Source organism: Salvia hispanica, chromosome 3 (genome assembly GCF_023119035.1).
Source record: "Salvia hispanica cultivar TCC Black 2014 chromosome 3, UniMelb_Shisp_WGS_1.0, whole genome shotgun sequence".
Taxonomy (NCBI): domain Eukaryota; kingdom Viridiplantae; phylum Streptophyta; class Magnoliopsida; order Lamiales; family Lamiaceae; genus Salvia; species Salvia hispanica.
Genome location: NC_062967.1, coordinates 12,028,716 through 12,051,929, shown reverse-complemented (window position 1 = coordinate 12,051,929; position 23,214 = coordinate 12,028,716). Strand labels below are relative to the sequence as shown.

At 34.3% G+C, this 23,214-nt stretch overlaps 4 protein-coding genes across 13 annotated transcripts; 1 reads left to right on the top strand and 3 right to left on the bottom strand.

Moving 5' to 3' along the window:
• Positions 1-2,292: 2,292 nt before the first annotated feature.
• LOC125208974 lies at positions 2,293-4,490 on the bottom strand. Its single transcript, XM_048108524.1, has 4 exons — positions 4,288-4,490; positions 3,421-4,198; positions 2,670-2,817; positions 2,293-2,568 (listed from the first exon to the last, which is right to left on the bottom strand). The coding sequence occupies exons 2-4, from the start codon at positions 4,019-4,021 to the stop codon at positions 2,559-2,561; spliced, it is 759 nt and encodes a 252-aa protein (XP_047964481.1). The 5' UTR covers positions 4,022-4,198; positions 4,288-4,490; the 3' UTR covers positions 2,293-2,558.
• Positions 4,491-6,104: 1,614 nt separating this feature from the next.
• LOC125210886 lies at positions 6,105-9,402 on the top strand. Of its 10 annotated transcripts, XR_007174415.1 has the most exons (6): positions 6,105-6,296; positions 6,479-6,550; positions 7,566-7,630; positions 7,701-7,798; positions 8,766-8,936; positions 9,034-9,402. XR_007174415.1 is itself a non-coding variant. In XM_048110506.1 (5 exons), the coding sequence occupies exons 1-5, from the start codon at positions 6,161-6,163 to the stop codon at positions 9,088-9,090; spliced, it is 534 nt and encodes a 177-aa protein (XP_047966463.1). In that variant the 5' UTR covers positions 6,105-6,160; the 3' UTR covers positions 9,091-9,402. The 10 variants fall into 10 exon arrangements, 3 of the variants coding, with proteins under 3 accessions (XP_047966463.1, XP_047966464.1, XP_047966465.1); XR_007174420.1 differs by lacking the exon at positions 6,479-6,550 and having other exon boundaries at positions 7,717-7,798; positions 8,779-8,936; XR_007174417.1 differs by lacking the exon at positions 6,479-6,550 and having other exon boundaries at positions 8,779-8,936.
• A 1,194-nt stretch (positions 9,403-10,596) lies between these two features.
• Positions 10,597-11,912, bottom strand: LOC125209923 (WRKY transcription factor 23-like). The gene is made up of 3 exons (XM_048109500.1): positions 11,473-11,912; positions 11,235-11,381; positions 10,597-11,145 (listed from the first exon to the last, which is right to left on the bottom strand). The coding sequence occupies exons 1-3, from the start codon at positions 11,805-11,807 to the stop codon at positions 10,785-10,787; spliced, it is 843 nt and encodes a 280-aa protein (XP_047965457.1). The 5' UTR covers positions 11,808-11,912; the 3' UTR covers positions 10,597-10,784.
• A 9,855-nt stretch (positions 11,913-21,767) lies between these two features.
• Positions 21,768-22,210, bottom strand: LOC125217040 (transcription factor UPBEAT1). The gene has a single exon (XM_048118862.1). The coding sequence runs from the start codon at positions 22,121-22,123 to the stop codon at positions 21,818-21,820; it is 306 nt and encodes a 101-aa protein (XP_047974819.1). The 5' UTR covers positions 22,124-22,210; the 3' UTR covers positions 21,768-21,817.
• Positions 22,211-23,214: the final 1,004 nt, after the last annotated feature.

Genomic DNA, 23,214 nt, shown 5'->3' with positions numbered 1-23,214 from the left:
GGAGGAGGTTTTAATTTTTTAAATTATTTTAGAATAATAATTTTTATATTTGAAATAAATAAAAAATCTGATAAAAATATTTAATTTGGTCAAAATCGGCTAAACACCCTGTTTGACCGTTACTTTTATCGGTTCTGTCAATTTAGGATCGATTTCGGTCCGAGTTCATTTGTGAGAGACCAAATAATCAAAAAGATAATGTTCAAGACCAAATTGATAAAACGGCCATATGTTAAGGGCCACAATTGGCCTTTACTCTTTATTTCCTCTATCCTAGGTTACTTAGTTCTGTTTTTATGATCATTATTTGTTACATTTATTTTTTATTTCCTCATTTGCAATTAAATTTTTAGACATTTTTTTAGTATGAATATTAAGAAATTATATTAAATAAGTTAAAGAAGATAAAATACAATGGAAAGTAAAGTAAAGTACTCCATGAGAAAAATCAAGGTGTAAATATGAAATGAGATAAATAAGAGTAATTTAGTGTTTTTATTTTTGTTAAAAAAAAATGAGTCAACTTAGTTGGGATATTATGAAAATAAATTATGACTCAACTTAATTAGGATAAAGGAACACTATTTTTGTAATGGATCATATTTAATTATAATATTATTACCAAATAAATGTTTTTGAATTAATATGAACTTGATTTATTTTAATACATGAAATATTAGATTTTTTATCTACATTATGTTACTAACTAACAATTTATATATTTGATTATATTTACTAAATTTTAATATTTATATATTTATATAGAACTAATTATATATAAGGTTTAATGTTTGTGATATATTATTAATTGTATTTTATCATGTACTAAATTTAATTAATTTTTGTATTCTATATATCTAATTATATATATTTGTAGTTGTAATAGTAAAACGGTTTAATAAGTGATTTAACCGGTTCGATCGGTTGAACCATGAACCAATAGTTTCGCTGGTTCACTTGACGGTCCAGGTTCGTAAAACATTGCTTAAAACTATCAGTGTACTGTACACGAACTTAATCTTGACCGTAATTATAAAATTTGTAACAAAAAAATTAAAACAAAATCGTGCGCCAATTTTAAACTTATTTATCAAATGACAGAAATTTTATTTCAGTTGTCCTAGTTCCTATTAGAATTTGAGCTATAAAATCAGGGTAAAGTAATGATTGAATTAGCCAACGGAATTAGGGGTGTCGAAACTATTATCCGCGGGTACCCATACCCGAATATTTCAATATTATACTACCCAATCACGACCCGTATAGTTAAACGGGTAACCCCATACCCACATCGAGTATCCCAAACCCACAGTTGCGGGTACCCAATCCCGCAAATATAATTTGAATTGTGTATTATTCAATGGTATTACACTTTTAGTTTTCGCTTATCAACAATGCTAGTCATCTAATACAATAATTTTATGTACATGTTTGAAATTCTAGAATGAATTTTGGGATTGTTGCTAGTTGCTGCACTATGATTTTAGATTTATATTTTTTTTTACTTTGTTGTATTTGCATAATTTCCAACTATTAACTAAGCACAAATATGGTGATTTCTCATCTCTTAAATATAATATGACTACGTATAAAATATAATGCAAATCCAAATTTCAAATAAGCAAATACTATGATAGAAACATCAAGCATGTCTAAAATTAAATCACCGTTCAAAAATTTAAAATAAAACAAAAAATAATTCACTTTCATTAAAAGTCTAAATATTTTTAATCTCTAATCTAAAGACACTAAACTAATAAAAGTTTCAGTTTCACCAATCTTGCAATCCTTCAATTGGCAGCGGATAAATAATTGGAAATAAAGTGTATCGTCGGGGAGTATATATAGATTTTAAACTAATTAACTAAAATAAAATATTTGAAAATCCTAACCCTAAAAATAACGGGTATTATCGGGTATAACAGGTATACCCGCGCGGGTAGCGGGTATACCCATACCCGCAAAAATTTAAAACAAACTACCCAATCACGCCCCGTTTCCCATTGTCGTCAGGTAGTGGGGACCCGCTACCCGGCGGGTTGAGGGTTTCCCGATACCCGCTATCCATTTCGACACCCCTAAACGAAATATTATATGACCCGCAAAACTAATCTTTGTTCTTTTTAGTAATTTTAGTTGTTTCAAACATATTCTGTTTTCATAATTAAATTAGTTTTATAAAACCAGTTATAAGAAATTATATTTTGAAATAAATTTAAAATTGGTCATAAACCAGACTGAGCCAAGCATGGCTCGAGCTATACACATATAGGTGTCATATTTAAACAAAGATAAGTGAAGTTATATTTATTAGTCATTTGCTTATAGATACAAAAGAAACACTTTGAACTAGTGCAAGAGATTCAAACAACTTTCTCATTTACAAAGAGTTAGAGAGAAAATATGTGCACTCGGTTAGAATCTGATCTCCACCATTTCAAGAACCCAATCTACATTTTCTCAGGAGACGCTCGCTCGTCCTCATTTTCAACTTCATCTTCATCTTCGTCTTTGTTCTGTTCCAGCCAGCTGAGACTAAGACTCGTACCACACAGAAATTATGCAGACCTGCATCGAAAAAGTTAGCAATCGAGGGAGAGTTACAAGGAGCAAAAACAATGTTTATGCGGGGGTGCAGACAACAAGCATGAAATTAAGAGAATACGCACTTGGGAGGTAAGAAACTCGGTGCACCACCACCATTAGATTTAAAAGTTTTATAGAACTGAACAGGCAACAAGCCTCTCATTTGTGGCGGTGGCTGAGGTTGAGGAGCTCCTGCGATTATCAAAGTCGAACTAGTGCTCGCGTTCAGACCTGCAGACCAAAATAATACCGAGGTTAACGAGATAGTTCTAATCTTGATATGTAGTGAAGAATTGTGTTTCATGGAAGAGCAAACTCGAAGAAGGATCACTTTAACATGGATATGGATTATCTTTGTTTTAGACAGCAACATAGCCTCTAATCGATTTAGTAGAGACGTGCATCAATTTCATTTACTCGGTTCCAGTTTACGTGCATCAATTTCATTTACTCAGTTCCAGTTTACAATTTATATGTACTAATACTACTTCGTTAAGAAAAAAACTAGCTACGAATTCGGTTTCTAACAGAAAGGGAAAGACTATGAAAGCAATCCACACAGTAAGTTTGATGGAGTGAAATAATAGGACACATCTCTCCTCACATGACAAATCAAACTTCAACAAATTAAGTAAACTTCAAAACCATAAATGAAAATCCTAACAAAATCTGCATTTTCCTTGCAATTCTTGACATATAATAGTACTTATTAAACACCAATATGCGAATGACTTCATTATCTACGCATATATTTGATGCAATTCCTTACATAAATGAAACAATAAAAACAGTTGTCAGTAAAATATGATAGTGTGGAGAAAATGGTGATTATACCTTGCAAGATTAACACGAGAAAAAAGAAAATAGTGACGAACATGGCTGAGATGGTTGCAGCAGATGAACATACTGATGATGACGACGAAGAAGATGATGGGGATGACAATTTGGGCGATTTATTCTTCTTCAATGCCTTCAAACGTTCCATCCTCTCACGCTTCTTAATAGCAAGCCTCGATATCTCCTTGAGCAACCTCATGTCTGCAGCATCCAAGGTCGGACCCTTTGGAGGCCGAGGTGGCTTTGCAGCCTTCTTAGCCTTCCCACCTTTCCGTCTCTCCTTCTCAACAGGGGGCGCCCGCCCCTCTCCTCCCCTCTCATTGTCCCTCTCGACAGGGGGCACTACCCCCTCACCCTCCTCCCCTCCCCGAGCCTTATCACTCAACAATTTCGTCGTCTCTTTATCAAGCTCTTCTTCTGTACAAACGTCCGATTTCACCCTGGCCTCATCATCAACAGATCCATTTAAATTCAAAATCCCACTGCCAATCCTTTTCAAAATCTTCTTCCCCCATGTGGAATCAGAGGATGAATCCTTACTCCCATTAGCATCACCATTTTCAATATCAATCACAAATTCTTTCTCTTTGTGCTCCATTTATGATCGATCAATCACAAATTCTCTCTTTCTAACCAAACCCTCAAACGCATCGACAATGAAATTGACAAACCAATTATCACACCACACAGAATTTGTGCAGCTAGGGCTCTGAAATTTTGGGAATATATTTTCCCAAAAATCTCAGAATAAACGAATCAATCAATATAATCTCTCCTGATCAAATCATAAACAAAAAAGATCAACAGACATTTCATCGAACAATAATGCAATATGTAAATTGTAACATGAGATCAAAAGCGTACCAGTCAGAAAACAATGCGCAGAAACCTTGAATTCGAAAAAATGATGAACAAAAAAGAAGTGGGAAATAAAAAAAGGGGGGTGTGAAGATTCGAGAAAGATTTCTATCCACCCCCCATATTAAGCTTTCCGCATTGCGTCCTTCCTCCCATTATTATAAATATATATAGAAATTCATGTGGGCCGCAGCATAGCTGAATAAATTAGGGGCGAATCCATGTCTGAAGAAGCTGGCAGTGAGAGAATGCAATAATTGTTGGACAAATTTTTGTTGGATTAAGACCGGCCGAACCGAATTGTACGATGATGTTTTTGGATAATGCTGATGATTTTATTATTTTTATTAATTTAATTGAATGTGCAATGTTTACTTCTTCTTTTTTTTGTTTCAGAATTTCTTTGAAAATTAAAGTAAAATATCTAAATCAAAAGATTAGCGTAATTTAGTACTAGTATAATTCTTCGTGGATTGTTATTTTCTTTTTTCACAAAAAGAATTATGGCTCGACTGAGAGCAAAATCTAGGAGAAAAGAACCAAAAAGTCATAAAATCTGCGGATGGATTAGGTTGTGAAACGGCAGAATAGTCCAGATAAGGTCAAGCCTACAGCTGTCAAACGCGGCCCATTCTCCTCACGCGTTTCGGCCCAAATGGCATCTCGACTGTATAAAAAATTGATTACTTTTTCTCACTTTTGGAATTCTATAATTTTATTCTATCGTTATCAAGTTTGTCAAATATTTTATTCAATCGTTTATTTTTAACTGGTGAAAAATATTCGAATATACCAACGAATGATTACAAGACACAATATGTGCATTATTGATTTGTCATTGAATCACTGCATCCTATGATATTCCTATCATGTGTTGAGTTATTTACTCCTATATAAGATCCTAATATGATTAGTGGAACAACGTCTCTCCCTAATTTTTGGGGCTTCTCTACAGTCCTATATACGCCATATGTGATCAACACGAATATTAATGAAAAAATGATAAAGCAAGAGAGATGATAAAACATCAATAAAGTAAAATATATAGACATGAAAAAAATAGATAAAATAAGAGAGAGAAAAAAAGTGAAAAAACATGAAAGAGAAACTTTTCATTTTAAAAATAATAATATTTTGTGGATATAGTACAAAATAGCAAAATGAGACTAATTTTTCATGGACGGAGATAGTACTATTACTTAACCAATTATTTACTTAATATTACTAACCCTTTTAATAACCTCTTTAGGGGTGACAAATCGTGCGTGTTATGTCGTTATCGTATCGACACGATAATGACACGACACGATAACAACAAACACGAACACGACCCCTTAAGAAAACTCCAAACACGAACACGAACACGACCCGCTACCCTTAGACGCGAACATGACAACGACACGAACTACTTCAGGTCAACACGACACGATAACAACACATATATGACATGACACACAATAACGACACTATAATAATAATATTATAACATATTAATATTATTTCTAATATTAAATTTTAAAAGAAAAAATAAAATAATAATATTATAATATATTAATATTATTTCTTAACGTGTAACACGAAAACGACACGAACCCAATAAGCCTTGACACATACCTATTAATTTCGTGCGGGTTCGTATCGTGCCAAAAATTGTCAGCCCTAAGTCATAACCTCGGGTAAATATAATTAAATCCATATGTACCTATATATATATATTCGTGAATTGTTTAAATATTAAGATAATTACTCGAGGTGGATTATGATCATAATTACTTTTCCATAAAATAAGTACTAACAATTTCCCTTAATTACCACAAGTCAATGCCAAAAGTCATTTTAGGGCTGGAATAGTAATTACAGCATTAATCAGATTCAGTGTATGGTTAAACACGGCGGAGAGGCGCGTCGATCACTGCGCTCCGGTGCCGCTTCCTCTGGCTCTGGCTTCCACCTCAACATCGACTCCAATCATTCACTGCCTCTCTCCGGTCACAAGAGACCGAATCACTACTCTAGTAATTTTGTGGCTTCTAAATTTGAATCTATACGTTAAATTGTTGTGCGCATACGCCAATTTTCGGGGCTGTGCTGCTTAAATTTTGAAGCATCATTTTACCTCCAAATTTGATTTCATGTTATGATAGTATTTGCTTCGTGTTTATGAGTTCGAATAATGTGATCTCTGTCTTCGATTAAGTTTACCGCTGTTTTGTGGGAGATACTATTGAGGTTGTTCTTCCTAAGGATAAGCGGACTGGATTACAGCAGGGTATGATTCAATGAATCGGTGGTTTCTACTTTCACTTTCATGTTTATTATGGTCGATCGTGATGTGCAGCTGGTTTAATAGACTCAGGGGTATCATTATAGTTGAAATTTGATTGGGAATCACTATTTGATGAAGTATTCTGTCTTGAGTATAGACATGCTTTGAGAAGGGATATTGAAGAAGTGAGTACCTTTTAATTGCATTCGACACTTTCCAGACCTATAATAACCTTGCTCCATTGTAAAAGAGGTTTCATATGAACTTTGCCCGAGCTCACTGATGTCTGCACTAGACCTTGTTTGTTGTTAAATTTTCTTGTACTAGAGCCTGACTTGAATTGCATGCACCTCTGCTTTTGTATTAACTGTAAGAGGTGCATAAAAAGAACTGCATTTAGGCTCGTCAATTAGTTGAACTAGTCCCAACTCCTTGAAAACATGTACCTTTGAGCTTCGAATTCCTGATCATCTGTTTTTTTTTTCCTTTATGGAGTACATAATAAAAGAGATTTGTATTGTTAAGAATGAATTCAAGCAAAATCACGGTATGCATCTTTTGATTCTTTGAGCTCCCCCTTGTCTAAGTTCATTTGGATTGCATGAGCCTGGGAAACTATTGCTAGTGAAGTGGTTGCTAACTATGTTCTTGAAATTTCTTAGTTGGCCAAGTTTGTGCACCCTGAAAACAACAACTTAAATAGGTGATTAAGGAAAATATCTTTAAGGTTCTCTTTGTTGCACTGATGCACTCGCACCATGATCTGTTTTTCTTTGCATCTCTTAAATACTAAGTAACTCCTTGCTTGTTGATTATTGTAACTTCAGCCGTTTTTCCTCATATGCACCATTTCTGGCTTTAAGGATGTCGTTTTGTCCTATATATTTTTAGAGATATTGCACTTGCCGCAACTCATGCATTAAATGGAATAGATGTGATCGTAAAGCTTTATGCTTACATGTCAGTGTTTCTCATTTCTTTCCATTTTAGAAGTGAATGCCAAAATATTTTTTCATAGGTTTGTGATCAACCATTGATTGTGCGGTTTGCAGATCAGAAGTAGCCCCAAATATGGGATTCAAGGTTATCACCCGTCCTGTTAATTATCTACATTTATAGTTTTCTGATAATAGATGTATGCTCTATCTCATAGATGGAGAGATGTGCAGTGTGCCTTCCGTTTCTCAGTTATATGATATAGCTGGACGACCATTTTTCTGGAGAGATGGAGGATCTATGCCAGATTGCCAGGTCAATTTCAACCGATTATGCATATAGATATAAAACGTTTCTCCAAAAAATGAGTAGATTGGCAAAGAAAAAGTTGATAAGACAAACTTAAACAGATGTCACAAGAAACAAAAGTTGAAATTTAATGAGTGGAAGTGAAGTTAGCTACAAGAGATCTTTCTTGAACAATCCCCTCGCGCTTCAGTTCATCGATAATCATATATTTTCTGACTATTGAAAAAAACTTTCTTCTTGATGTTGATAGCTTAGTGATGGCATGTAAATGTGTGCTCACATACGCGGATATATATTGTCTGCGCTAATCTCGTTTATTTAAATCTTTGTTACTATCAGCTTAATACTTTGGTTTACTTCATGCCTGCTTCATATTCCAATAATCTAGCTAGGGCGCATATGATGCATATTCTTTCTGGTCATCCATAACCACTGGACACCATATAAATCTTATTTACTTTAACCTTTCCATATCTTGTTGGGTTGTGTGTTTGGAGTTCAAGTGGCTTCATACGTTCAACCTGGATCATTTGATTTGTGGCAAGAGTCTAAAATCTAACAGGAGTATTCTGGAAAGAGTTTTATTTTAACAAGCCAAAACTTGTTTTAATTGCTACACCAAATAAAATACAAATGTTGGGAAGAATTTCTCTTCCATCTTTTGCTTGATTTTGGAAAAGCACCTCTTAACAACAATGTAAGCTTCCTATTGATGCAGCATAGCAGCATTGTCATGCCAGCGTTACATTCATGATGTTTGATTTCTTCTAATCCTGAGTGCTTGAATTTCACCTCATTAGTTGGGAGCCCATTTTTATCATTGCTTCTTCCCTCCTCTTGATGCTTGCTTGATATATATCATCTTCTATCTTGTTTTGCCATGATGATAAAGGGTAATATGACATAAACAAATTTGTTGACAAAAGGTGTGTGCTATTTCACTTCTGCAATGATACCAATTTTGAATCTGCAGTATTCTCACTCAGGATGCAAGATAGTAACAATGGCAAACAAGGATTCTGCACCCGTAACCAGAGCATTTGATTCCAGTGCTGAGGTAGAGTCTGTAGAATGTGACTGGAGCAAGCATGTTTTTCCTGATGGAGATTTGTACCATTATAACTGTGTGACATGTGAAAGCAGGGTAAGTGGTTCTTCCATTTTTGCATTTTTTCCCCCTTCCCATAGATCTCGACATATCCTTGGATTTTGATGGGCAACTGTTTCAAGCATGATATTAGTGGGAGAACCCTGTGGAGCTCAGTATGCAATTTATGAACAAGAACTTGATGGCCTAGAAGAACAGCAACAACACCTGCATGAATCAAATTTACACACTTTTGTCCCAGGAGGTGTTAGAAGCCCAAAAGGTACCTGCACTCGCATGACTCCAAGAGTTAATACAAAGGAAGCATAGCTGCTGGAATCACATATGGTTAGTTTCAGCTGACTACCTTGTATTTCAGTTGAGTTATTCAAGTATGTTACAACTGTGTCTTATGTGAGTTAGAGGGTATAACTTGTCTGTAACACTTTTTCATTCAAGTTGTATTCTGGAATTTATATGTTAATGCTGCAAAACAATCATAATCCCGAGGGAATTAGTTTCACCATTTTGGCAATCTGCACATGGTAACTCGTAGCACCAATGTCGGGTATAATATGTATACTCATGTTGTGTCCACCACTACAACTCATTTCTGTTAGTTACCCAAAAATCCCAATAAGTCAGTGGATGGAAAAAGCACAACTTTGATTCATGATGCATTGTTTGCCCATGCACTGCCATCTTCAAGATGCATTTATCTGGGTTTTTGTTTGGTTGGTAGAGTGTGTGAGCTTCGAGAATTATGTTGCATTGACTGGGTTATGAAACTTCCTTGTTGAAGTGAATATATTCACTCTAATGGTGAATCCTGCCTCTTTCACCCATGTTACCTTGTTCTTTGAAATTTGGTAATGGAAAGTGAAATTCTTAAAAGAAGTGGATCTGGTGAAAATGACAAAATGTAGAGAATAATTTTTAAATCTTTGTTCACAAAAACGGTGGGTGCATCTTCTTATCGGATGAAAATGCCTTCAAATTCCATTAGAGGCACAAATTTAATACTTATTTGTTTATTTTTAGTTCGTTGATTTTCCGTGTTTGTTCATCGTTCTCATTTTCCTTTAAAGATGTGGAGTAGTAATTCTCATTGGATCCATGTGTGTGTGAGAGAGAGAGAGAAAGAGACTTGATTTATGGCTATTATTGGTGCAATGACCTAATCTTCTCTCATGCATACATTAACGCATGTTTGATCAGTCAAAATGAGTGTTGCTGACTTTCAACTAGCTACTTAAAATGGGAGTAGTTTTTGCCATTAATGGGTGCAGTTGTGTCCCCGCCAAATTTTTTCTAATAATTTATACATACATACATACACATATATATCTAGCACATCGACATTAGTGTTCTTTGTGGGGAAAGAATGCCTCTCCCACTCAGAGTCATAGCCACATGGGATGGGATTTAAGGAGGCATCGAGCACCGACCGCTGTCTTGTTCCAAAATCCGTTTCTCACTTGGGTTTTATTATGTTAACGTGTTTCATCACTACAAGTTACCACACCTCAATAATTCCCTACATTCATTGAATTCAACCACAAAATCTCAAAAGCATTAATCACCCACAACACCTACGTCGGCCGTCAATTAACTAGTCAATTCCCTTTTCTGTGCCATTCCCACCACCCCCTCCCCAATATTCTCCACTTTACCAAATCCTTTTTCACAATAATATGATGTAATTCCAATGTAAAAATGAAACAAAATAGATGTATATACTATACCTTATAAGCTACAATAATCTACATTATCATGATGATAAAAAAAAAAAGGACTCCACCATTAGGGTTTTCTGAAATCACATACTGTAAACAATGGACCATCAAAATGTCACTTTGATCTACCAATACTACAACAAAAAGGAGACAACCTTATTTTGTTAGATCACTGGTCTTCATCTTCTCTCTTAGTCGCAGGCCATGGCACAATGTCTTGAAGAAGACCATTGTTCGCCATTAAAGCCGGCGGCTGTGAGCAGAAGCTCAGCTGCTTCGCTCCTCCTCCTCCTCCTCCGCCTCCCATGTAGCTGTTCGCAAGAAGCGAGTAGTTTATCAGTTGGTGTTGGATGTTTGGCTGGGCGGTGGAGAATCCCGGATGAGGAGGCGGAGCGTGAGGGCGCTGCGACTGGGGACTCGGATGCGTGTGCTGGCCCTCGTATGTGGTCACGACAATGGTGGGGTCGGTGCAGGATCTCTCCACCCTCTTCTTCACATTGCACGTCGGGTTCGTGCACCTGTAGTAGCTCCTGCAACAACAACAACATTGTTTGATCAAAAAAGCTGCAATTGAAGGTTTATTTAATAGGAAAGCAAATACTAATACTAGTAGTACTACCTAGGAAAAGGGCTGTTTTTGACAGCTTTTTGGCCGTATTTTCGCCATCTGTATCCATCTTCCAAGTGATCGACCTCGCTTTTAGTCATGAAAGCAAATCTCTGCTCTCTCTTCTTCTTCTGGTTCGTCGTCTTCTTTGCCTTCAACCTAATTCCACAAATCAAAAAACAGTCACTAAAAAAACACACTACACTTCTAGTGAGAGAAATATATATACAGAGAGAGAGATAGTACTTACTGTTTGGTGGTCTTCTTTTTCTGGTCATTGTCATCTTCTTCTTCTTCTTCTTCGTCTCCATCTTCCTCCTCCTTGTTAATCAGCCCGCGGTCGCTGGATTCCGACGAAATGGAGGAGCAATTCGGCGTTTGCGGCGCATTCAACGACTCCTGCAGCTTGGAATTCTGATTGGGATGCTCCTCCTCCTCTTGAAAAGCAGCGGAATCGTGCATATTGAGCAGCTCCATGAAGCCTAATGAGTTGCTCTTCTCATCGGCGTAGTCCAGCATCTCCGCCAACGTACAACCGCTCGATGCGTAGTGATCCCAGAACGACGACGGGAACGGATCTTCCATCTTCTTCTATGCCTTTCTTTCTTCTCTTGCAACACTTTAGAGAGAGAGAAAGAGAGAATGAGAGGATTTTTTTTGGTTTGGTTTGGTTTGGTTTAGTTTTGAAGAGAGAGAGAGAGAGAGAGAGTGGAGGGATATATCATATATGTGAGGGGAGGCTTGGAGAGAAAGGTTGACCGGGAGTAGCCGGTTGCAGAGATGGCAGCAGCTGTAATAAATGGGGACATTCAAACTGCAGTTTTGACCGGTAAGCCGGTTATCGTGTGAACGCGATCGACTGACACATGACTTGATTACGGCAAAAAGAAAAAAGAAAACACTTTCCCTTTTCCCACCATATTGTGTAGCCAACAAGTTTCACTCTCCAATTTTATTTATCTCATTATCTCATTTTTATTTTTTAAAATAAATCGTTTTTGCATTCAACTAACGCCTACATGTCGGGATTATCTATACGACTATCCATAGATTTCACAAATACTACTACAAATAATAGAAAAGGGAAATTTTAGTGGCAGTGGGCACCTTTAATTGTGAAAAAGTATAAGTGGCAAATCAAAATTTGATTTAAGTAGATGACTAGATTTACAAAGTATTGACTACATATGTAGTAGGAGAACTCAGATACTCCACTATCTAAACCATCAAAATGCATGCTTCCTTCTGAAAATAGAAACATGGTACTCCTTCCTACGGTCCCACTCGAAGTGGGACATTTTTTTTCATTTTTCATTTTTTTGGAAATTAAGTTAAGAAAATAAAATAAGAGGAAAAAAAAATAGAGAGAGTAATATTTTCATTTTTAGAAATGTAGTACTATCATTTGGGACATCTGAAAAAGCAAAATGTGTCACTTGTGGAACGGAAAAGGTACCTACTATGAATTATTGCTCCCTCTTTCCATGAATGTTGTCCACTTTGTTTTTTTCCATTTTTTATGAATGAGGTTCACTTTCTACTAACTCATTACACTTAATATAAATATGAAATTCACATTCTACTAATTTTTCTTTCTTTCTTAAAATCTACGACAAATCAAATGTAGATAACATGTCGCGGACAGAAGGTGTATGATATTTTTCTTAGCATGTAGTACTAATATTTATCCACATTTCTTTATAAATATACGAGCCTATCACGGAAATTTTATAAATAGGTGAAAAAGTGAAATTTACCATCGTTTAATGGTTAAAGTTCCAATTATTCTATTCACCATTCGTTTGATGAAAAGTTTGTTTGGCTAAGTCAGCATAGCTGCATATTGTCAATCGTAGTGCAATACGTTGGTATCTTAATTACTCAATATGTCCGACATTATTTGGTACTACTTACTATTTTTCTTCTGTATTCATCCGCTAATACTTGTTACTCTATCTTTTAATTAGTACTATCTTCTTTTCTCAATAGCCGAGTCATTTCTCTTTTTGAGAAAAACATCTCATATCATCTCTCTTATTTTATTCTTTCTTAATCTCTCTAACTTTTTCCTTTACTACTTTATATTTCTCTCTTCACTTACTTTTAACATAATTTTTTAAATCTAATACCGAAAGAAGCACCTTAGGGAGTACTATTTTTGGTAATTCATCCTATATTTCACTTGGACATTCTCATTTATATTCCATTAATTGTTTTTAACCAATTTCTCTTTTATCATTGAGTAATAAATTTTTTAAAAATTTATATCAAGTCAAATTGTAACAATCAATGAAGACAGACTAAAGACGAATGGAGTAGCACTTTGATCCAATAGTTCATGACATGATCGATGATAAAAGAAGATGATTTGACCAAATAGGAGAGAATAAAAGTTACTTAAAAGAGAAGAATTTAACGGCGTTATGATTATTTAAATGTTAAGTACAGTTATGCTGTTAATTAGGTGTAATAGATTAAGAGGAAGTGGGCTCTCAATCTCGACGTCGCCATCAGCTCGTTGATCTATGAAGGCCGTTGGGCCTAACCCATATTAGTCGCATCACGTGGCCCAAATAGCACATTTAAACGTCGGCGAACACGTGTCAAATCTGACGGTGGAAGGTTCTGTTCAGCAGCACGTGACTGTATTTACGCGTTTTCTGGAATATTCCGTGGTGGGCCATTTGCTTGTACCATACGCTCCCTTCTACTATACTTCCTTTTTTAGATTAGACTGTGCTTCCATTATCGCTTTTATATTTTTTTATTTTATTTTTATTTCTAATACAGTAATAAAAATGTCTACATTTACAAATACAGCTGTACTAAGAAATAAAAATGGAATGGAATGACAATTCCTTGCCTGAATGGAAAGAAAGAATATTTCCACAAAAAATTAAATAGTGATTTGAAATGGAATTGTGATTCTTAAATCATAAGAAATGGAGTACTTTACAATATAGGAGTATTTGACAATGAAAGTTAAGTGATTCACTAAAAATTATACTACTACAGTAGTATTTTAAATTTTTTGTGCCCAAATATTGCCACAATTATGGTTGCAGTGTATAGGTGATGCACGTTGCCACGTTGGACACTCATAAGTTTTTAACAAATTGAGTTTATTGGATAATTAATAGTAACTCCTTACTTACTTCAACTTGTCTACATGATTCATAAAATAAAAATTAAATGAATATTAACAATCATACTAATTTATTAGATAAGTGTTCATATTGTATTACACTACAAAAACTTACAAATATAAAAAAACATAATTAGTTGCATTAGAAAATTTGAGAAAAAGTCCCTAAGTTGAAAATTAATTATTTTATTCTTTTACTAGTAAAAGATTAAAACAATTTATTCTGAACTTAGCAACAATTTTTTAGCCATTTTACTGATAGTTTAATATACTACTCCCTCCGTCCTCCATTCGAAGTCTCATTTCTCAGCGGCAGTGATTTTTAAAAAATATTAAGAAAAGTGGGTAGAATAAAGTTAATGGAATAAAAGTCTCACTAGTTTTAAATGAAATGTGAGATGAATGATTTAGTGGAAAGTGGGACTCTATTACCATTTATGATAAAAGTGAACTAGGACTCCTATTCACACTAAAAATGGAAAAACGAGATTCTTATTCGCTGACGGAGGGAGTAACTCGTATAATACATTTTATAATGTTATTCAACACTAACAAACATATCATTATAAGAAAATATTGAGACATATGGAGATGCATATATTTCTCATTAATCTAATATTGCATATTTGCACTGGGTAAAATATATTAGTATAATAATCAAATTATATAATTGAAAGAACACACATTTACCAATTACCAGTCTTTGGCACAAAATTGGACTACATAGTTTAATCTTTGAAATAAAACTCTATATAAACACATTGTTCTTCCGATGCTTGTGAAACGTTCACAAGTAGTAGCATATTTTGCACATAATGTTTGCATATTGCGTTATAACCATGCAAAAATCTTTACTTAAATATATACAATTGGAATTTCCTTGGCATTCTCATAAGGTTTTTTATATTGATTTAATACATATTTTGTGGAAAATAATGAGTTATATATAAATTCAAAAATTTAAATATGTTTTAGACCTTTTAATTTAGTGTATGCTAGCTATATCAAATTTAAATTATTATGCTATGTACGTATATAGTATAAAATATTTTGTACTACTATTTGTGTATACAAGGATATGCGGATTCGAAATTTTAATTTTATAAATAAAATCTCTTAACTACCGGCTAAGGGTTAAACCACGCTGCTGCCACGAAGCTTCGGTGGGTACATGTACAAATTACGAATTAGTTACCTCAAATTTGAATATTAATAAATCCGAATTTCATATTTTAAAATTACATGTTGCTTCTTGGATACGTTTTGGAGGGAGATACGTTCCTTAATAAATTAAATAATTAACAAGCACATGAAAATTAAATGGAGCCTGTCTTATTGTGGCGAGTCACCATCTGAGTCAAGCCTCATGAATCACACCTCAACAATATGACTATTACTCACAAAATCACTATACATATAAATGAATCGTGACAAAATAATTTTTGCTATGATATCAATTATAGGATCAAAATAATCATTACAATATTTTATATTGTGATAAAAAAAGATTTACCCATTTTAAAACGCCCACAGACTGCACAATAAACTGCTTCTAATAAATTAGAAATCGAAATTTGGTTTAGGGTGTCTCGTACAAATTTGGATTTATTTAAAGATTAAATTATAGCGTGAATGAAGCCAGCCAAATCCTTCAATTAAGGGGATTGCAAGATTGAGAATCTTGGCGACAATTATTAAATGCGTCTCTATCTAATTCTCACCTAAATATAATTATAATAGTCTTTTGCTTATTAAATTGCTTTCACCAACCTCAAGGTTTTGAGGATTATCTTCTTCAACACCATTCAATTTTTATTTTTTTGTTCTCTTTCCATTTATTAATGTTTGAAGCATTCTCATCCTACAAGAAATCTTCACGAATTATACTAGTACTTTGGTGTGTAATATTTCTTGTTGGGCACCAATAATGACAAGAAACGTCTACACATATCAAAGGGCAATTCAATCCATATATATCAAATGTCGTTTGAATAATGCAATTTGAATCGACGAATATTATCAGATAAAGTTATGCTTATCATTAACATTAATTTGCTGATTCTAAACATTCAAAACTATTATTGAATTTATTAATCTGTACTCCTTCCGTCGGTGAATACGAGTCTCATTTCTTTTCGGTTGAGGTTTTAATAAATGTAAAGAAAATAGGTGAAAAAAGTTAGTGGAGTAAGTGTCCCGCTTATATATATTAATTTTAAATGTAATGTGGGAAATGCGTTAGTGGAATGTGAGACATATATAACATTTATAGTAAAAGTGAATTGAGATTCTTATTCGCGGACGAATCGAAATAGAAAAACAGAACTCTTATTCACGAACAGATGGAGTAACTATTAAAATCAAGGTTAATTTATTTTCTTTATAAATTTAAATAAATTAATTTAAAATATACTGAATATATTTTTTGTACAATTTACAAATGTTAATTTATTTTTTTAGATATTATAATTAAATTAAATGAATAAAAAAAAAATAATGCTATTGTGACTAAATTAAGCGGCCCTCACTCACATCGTCAATACTCATATTACGCACACATAAATAGCCTAGATAACAGTACGGAGTATTATATAAAATCTGAAATATAATAAAATGATAACTATATCTTAATATAATTTTTAATTTGTTAAATTTTAAGATTTGATGTCAATATTCAATAAATGAACGATAATATCAACATAATGTCTCATTTAAGCCTGATTGACATTTGTATATTTCAATCTTAGTGGTCCATTCCCTAAATAAAATCATCGATATTAGATATAATTGTTATTCGCCAAAATAGTGGTGATACTATTTTAATAGTAGGGCCAAATTGTATCTAGGCAAATACATTCAATTTCATCAGATCCTAATACAATTTTTTCGTAGTATTTGGTTCTTTTACTTTTTACCTTAGAGAACATATAATCCCTATAAATTAAAACTTAAGGACTTTTTAAATTTTAATTATTTAACATACTATAATCTTTGCTACCCAATAATCTCTAAGTTGGAGAAAATATTAAAGCTTTCGGTATTAAAATCGAAGCTTTTAAGAAAGAACTATGCGAATTTTCAATCAATGATTTATATTTAAAAATGTATTAATTTAGTATTGAAGTCCTACTGTATAAGCTTTGCTGAATATATATAATAATAGGCTAATTAAAATAATAAAATTAAAGAGTTCATTCCGTTTAAATAGAAAATTTATGTTGTTGAAGATAAAAAAAAGGACTCGTTGAAATGAAAAAATTGTACGAGGATCTAGTGAAAAATATACTAAAAAGTAAAAAAAACGTAATAAAACGATAAAATTTACACAAGGATCTACCAAAATTTATTGTGAAAGTATAAAAATCTAGTTAAACGAAAAAAAAAATGTATAAAACCAAATAAGATTATGATAAAAGTATAATGATCTAAGAATGTGTTTCTCCTAAATTCTACTCCTACACATATAAAAGCATTGGCAATGGGGGCCGATCTGGCGATCTCCTGATGCCATGATCAACTCCGAGATCAGCTCCAACTGTGGAAAAGTAGCCTATCATCGGCCAATCTCACCTCACCTCATCCCGAAGGGCTGTTCCAACGGCCTTGGCTGATCTCTATACTTGATTACGGAAATGAGAAAATGGAAATATAGAAATATTGCTGACGTGGAAATAAGCTAGGTTGTAGATAGGCATTGAGGTAAATGCTAATGTGACAGGAGAAAATGAAGATAGGCTCTTCCACTGTGAATGCTCTAACATACTCTCTTTGTCCTGTTCAATATGGAAGGTTTCCCTTTTTGAATAGTCCTATTACAAATGAAATATTTCATAAAATAGAATATCATTGATAAGGCTAATTTCATGCATCGGTTATGTGGTGAAAAGCGTTATAATTTGCTGGGTCTAACACGTTTCCTAAGCCAGGTGTGTGAGAAAATCGCTAGACCAAGGAAATGCTGAAGGAGATGGTCTAGCGAAGGAATGAAGCGAAGTGAGCAGAATTTAGAAGAAAAGAAGGCGTGACAGAGGGAACCAATAGCTGAGGGCAACAAAGTCTATCTATACCTCGCTGGGCCCTACTCCAACGCCTATATATAGAAGAGCATGCAACGCACATCATATCACTTTTTCACTCTTTTAGCTCACACACATACACACACTTGGGAATGGGAGATCTGGGGTAGTCGGGTACGAAGGGTTACTTTTCTTTAGAAGTTTCGCAGTTGCAACACCGTCCGAGTGTGGACGAAGATACAATCTCATTTAATTTCAGTTGTTTTACTCTTTTTGCTGTCGAACTTCACTTTTGGGAGTCGACTTGGCTGTTGATGATACTCGTTATCTTTTCGCTTGTTGATTTGTGTTTAGTTGTGATATTTTGAGTTGATTTACGTAGATCTTGCTGCTGGAAGTTTATTTTAACAAGTATTATGTCGATCTCTGTTTTATTTTGATATTGTGGTGTTTGATATGGGAATTCGGTGATAGATCTGTGGTTTATTGACTGATTGGAGGTTGTTGTTCGAATCTGAAGTGATGAAGTGTTTCTGTTGGTTGGAGTTTGTGTTGGACGCTTGGATCCGGAGTGTATTTAGCATATGAGGTTGGATCCGAAGTGAGAAAAGGAAGTTATTAGATGGATTTGAGTTTTCTTCTTGTTTTCTGTTTTACTTCATCTAGCGTCTGCAGATCTGTTTAGTTCTTCGTTGATTATGCGTAAATTTGAGTTGGATTTAGTTTGCTCTGCTTTGATTTCGTTAATGTTGATTTTCTTATGAGTTTTTGCGCAATTTGGTTGTAGAAGATGATGTCGTTGTTAGTTAGTGCTAGAGTTAGTTATTTTGCCAGCTTTTCGTCCGTACTCTGCTTTTTCAGTCATGGTCCCCACAGTCAGTTTATTTCCTAGGTCTAGGTAATTGGAGTAGTTTTCTTAGATCTGGTGATCGAGCAGTCAATTTTCTCGCAACGTTCTCCTATTCTTTTGCCTAGGTCTAGCTATTAGCTTAGGAGTTTTAAGATTCCCAAGTCAAGTTTAATTTGCTTTCCTCAACCCAAAAAAATGCGTGGCAGCAGCCAACACAAAAAACAAATCCAAATCCTTGAACATGAGTATTACGCATCCTTCTCTGTGTGATCGATCCCTACTTCCCTATACTAGGTTTAGTAAAGTGGTTGAGGGTTTTGAAAGAAGTGCTCCGTGTGTCCGACGACCAGGATTTCCTGCGACCAACGAGTTCCTAGACCGCGTGATCTAGTGGGTTTGCTGGACCTAGGGGACCTGTTATTTCCTTCTGAACACACTATGAACATGACTGTACCTTTCAATCATCATCTCTACTTTTTACCTCACTCTTACTTTACTTTTTTTCATTAACTTGTAAAATTTCGTGTTGAAAAACAAACCTTCTATATTTAATTGGACGGAACGACGGAGTATACATGTAAAATCGCATGATAAAATCTTTTCATTTTTCTTGTGTCATTGCACGTGAAAGGAGTAGACTATTTGCTGAATCTCAGGAATTCAATTAGCTATCCTAATTCAACTTTCACCTTTTCGGTAGTAAAATATCTTAAAGGAAAATCTAAATTGAAGAAGTCGGAGTATATGTGTAATATAAGGGGCTGCTATTGTTGACTGTTTACCTAGTCTAGGATATACTAACTTTTGTTTATCTTGGGGTAAACTGTATTATAAATAGCATTATTTGCTGTTGTAGTACTTTACTACTACTACTCATACTAATTTGAAATTGAGTTATGCTTTATAGGGCACGAGTCCTAATAGCTAGGATGTCAGCGAGTGGAAAGCTTCTACCAAACTAAAGTTTTTTTTTAATTTATAGAATTATTGTCGTACTAACGACGAATATTTGATATTTTACATAAAATACTGTACAAAAACTCCTATCCTCAAAATAAATTATAGAATAATTTTCTTTTAAACATTTCGAATATGAAATTTAGAAAATTCAAATGTAGAACCTAATATCTCATCAATTACTATACACAAACTATATTGTCTTGTGTACAACTGACAATTAGAAAGAAACCACTCCAATATTATTTTCTACCTTCTGACTCCACCATCCTCACAAAACATATGAGGAGTAGTAATTAATAACAGAATTACTTTTCTTTTTTTCTTCAACATTACCACTAGTACATTACTATCGATGTCTGCCAAGTCTCCCCCCTATTGGGCTTTATTTGAAGAAAAACTTTCTTATTTGGGCCTGGCCTCATTTTCATAGTATTTAATATGAATGTTTTTTTTCTGAAAATTCTGCGCCTATTCTGGGCCAATAATAAGTTTTCTTAGGCACTTTTGCACATGAAAAACACTAATTTCGGTGTTATCAAATGGGCCGATTCATGAAGTATTTTTGAAGTAAATTTGAATGCCACAAATCAAGTACTGAGAATTTTTAAGAACAACAACAAAAACACTCCAATGGCGTAGACAACTATTTTTTTCATGTTCTAGTTTCATTGAATTTTCATTAGATAAGTTTCAAAGATGTGTTTTTAGGGTGTGTACTTGGTTTCAACCTTGAACCTTCTTCACTCTTCTCGATTCTTGCTTGATTATCTGCTGTTCGTATTTAAAACGTGTTGTAATTAGTGCACCTCATATGCATATTAATATAGTATTATATTAACGAAATTTATGAGATTAGCTAGTTTCAAATCTTGATTAAGTTCCATATCCATGCATATCAAGAGAGCAACGACAAATTAAATATAATCAGGGTTATCACAAAATGGGAAGACCAATCCTTACACATTTATTAATTTTCTTTTTTCTTGATTATATATTATTTATTATTTATTTCATTAAAAAAATTAAAGTAAATAATTTAAATTAAAATAAAAAAACATAAAAATGAAAAACAATGCATAATCCAATTAAAATTTATGTATCCTTGAGTTGGCCCAGGAGTGTTCAAATTTCTTCAACTATAACTTTTTAGAGTTTGTCATTTTGGTTTCTATCACGTGTCATGTCAACTCATGACGAGCTGTATAAGCTCGTTACAACTTACAACTTGAGTTAGGGAGTATTGAAAATGTGTGTTTGTATGTGTATATAATTAAGTAAATGATTACATAAACTAAAAAATTTAATGAAAATCAAAATTATTACCATTGACTATTTTTGTTTAGTGCGCTGCAACGGCGTACTTAGTCGCAAAGCACACAAATGCCCCTAAATCATTTTTTTTCACATAGACAACAACCTAAGTTGCCACTTTACAATCCAGGCAACATGAACTCAGGTCTTTAATCAAACACCTCTCCTAACCCCATAAAGAAAAATCGAGAACAAGAAAAATGAAAAAAAAAAATCGATATAACACACAAATAAGTAAATATAAAAAAAAGAATAGTTGGTATTATAATCATCCTCTTTTTTTTTTTTTTTTACAATTGTAAAACCTCATAAATTATTCATCATCTGAAGGCGTCGCCAACGCATCCACCACCGTCTGCATCACTTTCACTCTCCTCTGCAGCGCCGCTATATACTCCGCTGTCTCCTTGAACAGCCCCTCCACTCCCATCGATTCGCAGTTCGGAATCAGTTTCTTCAGCGTCCTCACTTTCCTCCTCACGTCGCTTCGCTGCCGCCGCCGCATCATCACCACCGCCGCGCTGCCGCCTCTCCTTCGCTGCGAGGAGCGGATCCGCCACGACGGGGCCGCGATTACGCTGTCGTCGAGGAGCGAGAGGAGGGAGTTCGCGGTGGCCATGGAGTCAGACGAAAATGCGCGGAAAGTGTTTGTGAAAATGCGAATGTCAGCGAAGAGTAAACTCAGTTGTCAAATTGTTATTCAGGTGTCGAGATTGTGAGCCTTTAATACTAGACATTGAGGATAACATATCATACAATTTTCAAGGGTGCCAAATTGGAGTGGGCCCCTTTTACACCTATTATTTTTAGTTGAAAATTTATTGACCAATAGTGTTATCCCACCTCCCAAATCCTTGCTATTTAGATAACCCTAATCTCATCATTTAGGGCTTTTCCATTTTAATAATTTTGTTATGTAACATTATTTAAAAGTTTCACTTATTATAGGTACATGCATATCTGGTTTCAGGGTTCAGTTGCCATGTTTATTTGTGACCAAATGTCATGTCTAATCTTATCTCTTATTCGGTTGCATTTTTAAAAAAAGTTCAACACGTGGCAGTGTGTCTTTGCTCGTCTCCACAATGCCAAGATTACACTAATTAAAATCTCACCTTTACCCCGATGAACAATTAACCCTATACAAACCCTATTTTGACTTATCTCATATTGTATCACACGATTATCTTGTCTAGCGGATTGAACGCTCCATTGAAATTGGTTTTGTGAGGATGGGTCTGAATAATAGTAGGATGGAGATGATGGTTCCAAAGGAGTGGGATGATATGATTTGATGGGGTTGTGGGCATGTTCTCCAACCCAAAAATGCACATGCAACCACATGATTCTCTTCACTGCCTTCATCAAACCACCATCTTCTTGTTAGCTTTCATCACACCTCCTCCACACCTCTCTCTAAAACACCCTGGATTATTCCTTTTCCAACTTTCCAAATTCAATGCACACCTTCAAACTCAACTCATTTCTCTACACATAATTGGTGGGCGTGAAGCCACGAGTGGCTAGCAATGGATTCTGAGGCTGGAATACTATAAAAAAGAATAATATTTAATTTAATACTTGATTTGAATATTGATATATAACTTAAAGTTTGTTTGCATTTCTTTGTACAAATACGATGCATAATAAATAAAAGGTAATTTGAATAAAATTCAAAATGATCTTGATAGTAACCTTTTTTTTTTTGTC

Excerpts from the sequence above, each read along its gene's own strand:
- LOC125208974 (XM_048108524.1), bottom strand. The coding sequence starts at position 4,021 with ATGGAGCACAAAGAGAAAGAATTTGTGATTGATATTGAAAATGGTGAT. Across the intron at positions 2,818-3,420 it reads TCTCGTGTTAATCTTGCAAG|GTCTGAACGCGAGCACTAGT; the intron begins GTATAATCACCA and ends TTTGGTCTGCAG.
- LOC125210886 (XM_048110506.1), top strand. The coding sequence starts at position 6,161 with ATGGTTAAACACGGCGGAGAGGCGCGTCGATCACTGCGCTCCGGTGCC. Across the intron at positions 6,297-6,478 it reads GAGACCGAATCACTACTCTA|TTTACCGCTGTTTTGTGGGA; the intron begins GTAATTTTGTGG and ends TCTTCGATTAAG. Across the intron at positions 7,799-8,765 it reads GATCTATGCCAGATTGCCAG|TATTCTCACTCAGGATGCAA; the intron begins GTCAATTTCAAC and ends TTGAATCTGCAG.
- LOC125209923 (XM_048109500.1), bottom strand. The coding sequence starts at position 11,807 with ATGGAAGATCCGTTCCCGTCGTCGTTCTGGGATCACTACGCATCGAGC. Across the intron at positions 11,382-11,472 it reads AAAAAGAAGACCACCAAACA|GTTGAAGGCAAAGAAGACGA; the intron begins GTAAGTACTATC and ends TTGTGGAATTAG. Across the intron at positions 11,146-11,234 it reads AAAAACAGCCCTTTTCCTAG|GAGCTACTACAGGTGCACGA; the intron begins GTAGTACTACTA and ends TTGTTGTTGCAG.
- LOC125217040 (XM_048118862.1), bottom strand. The coding sequence starts at position 22,123 with ATGGCCACCGCGAACTCCCTCCTCTCGCTCCTCGACGACAGCGTAATC.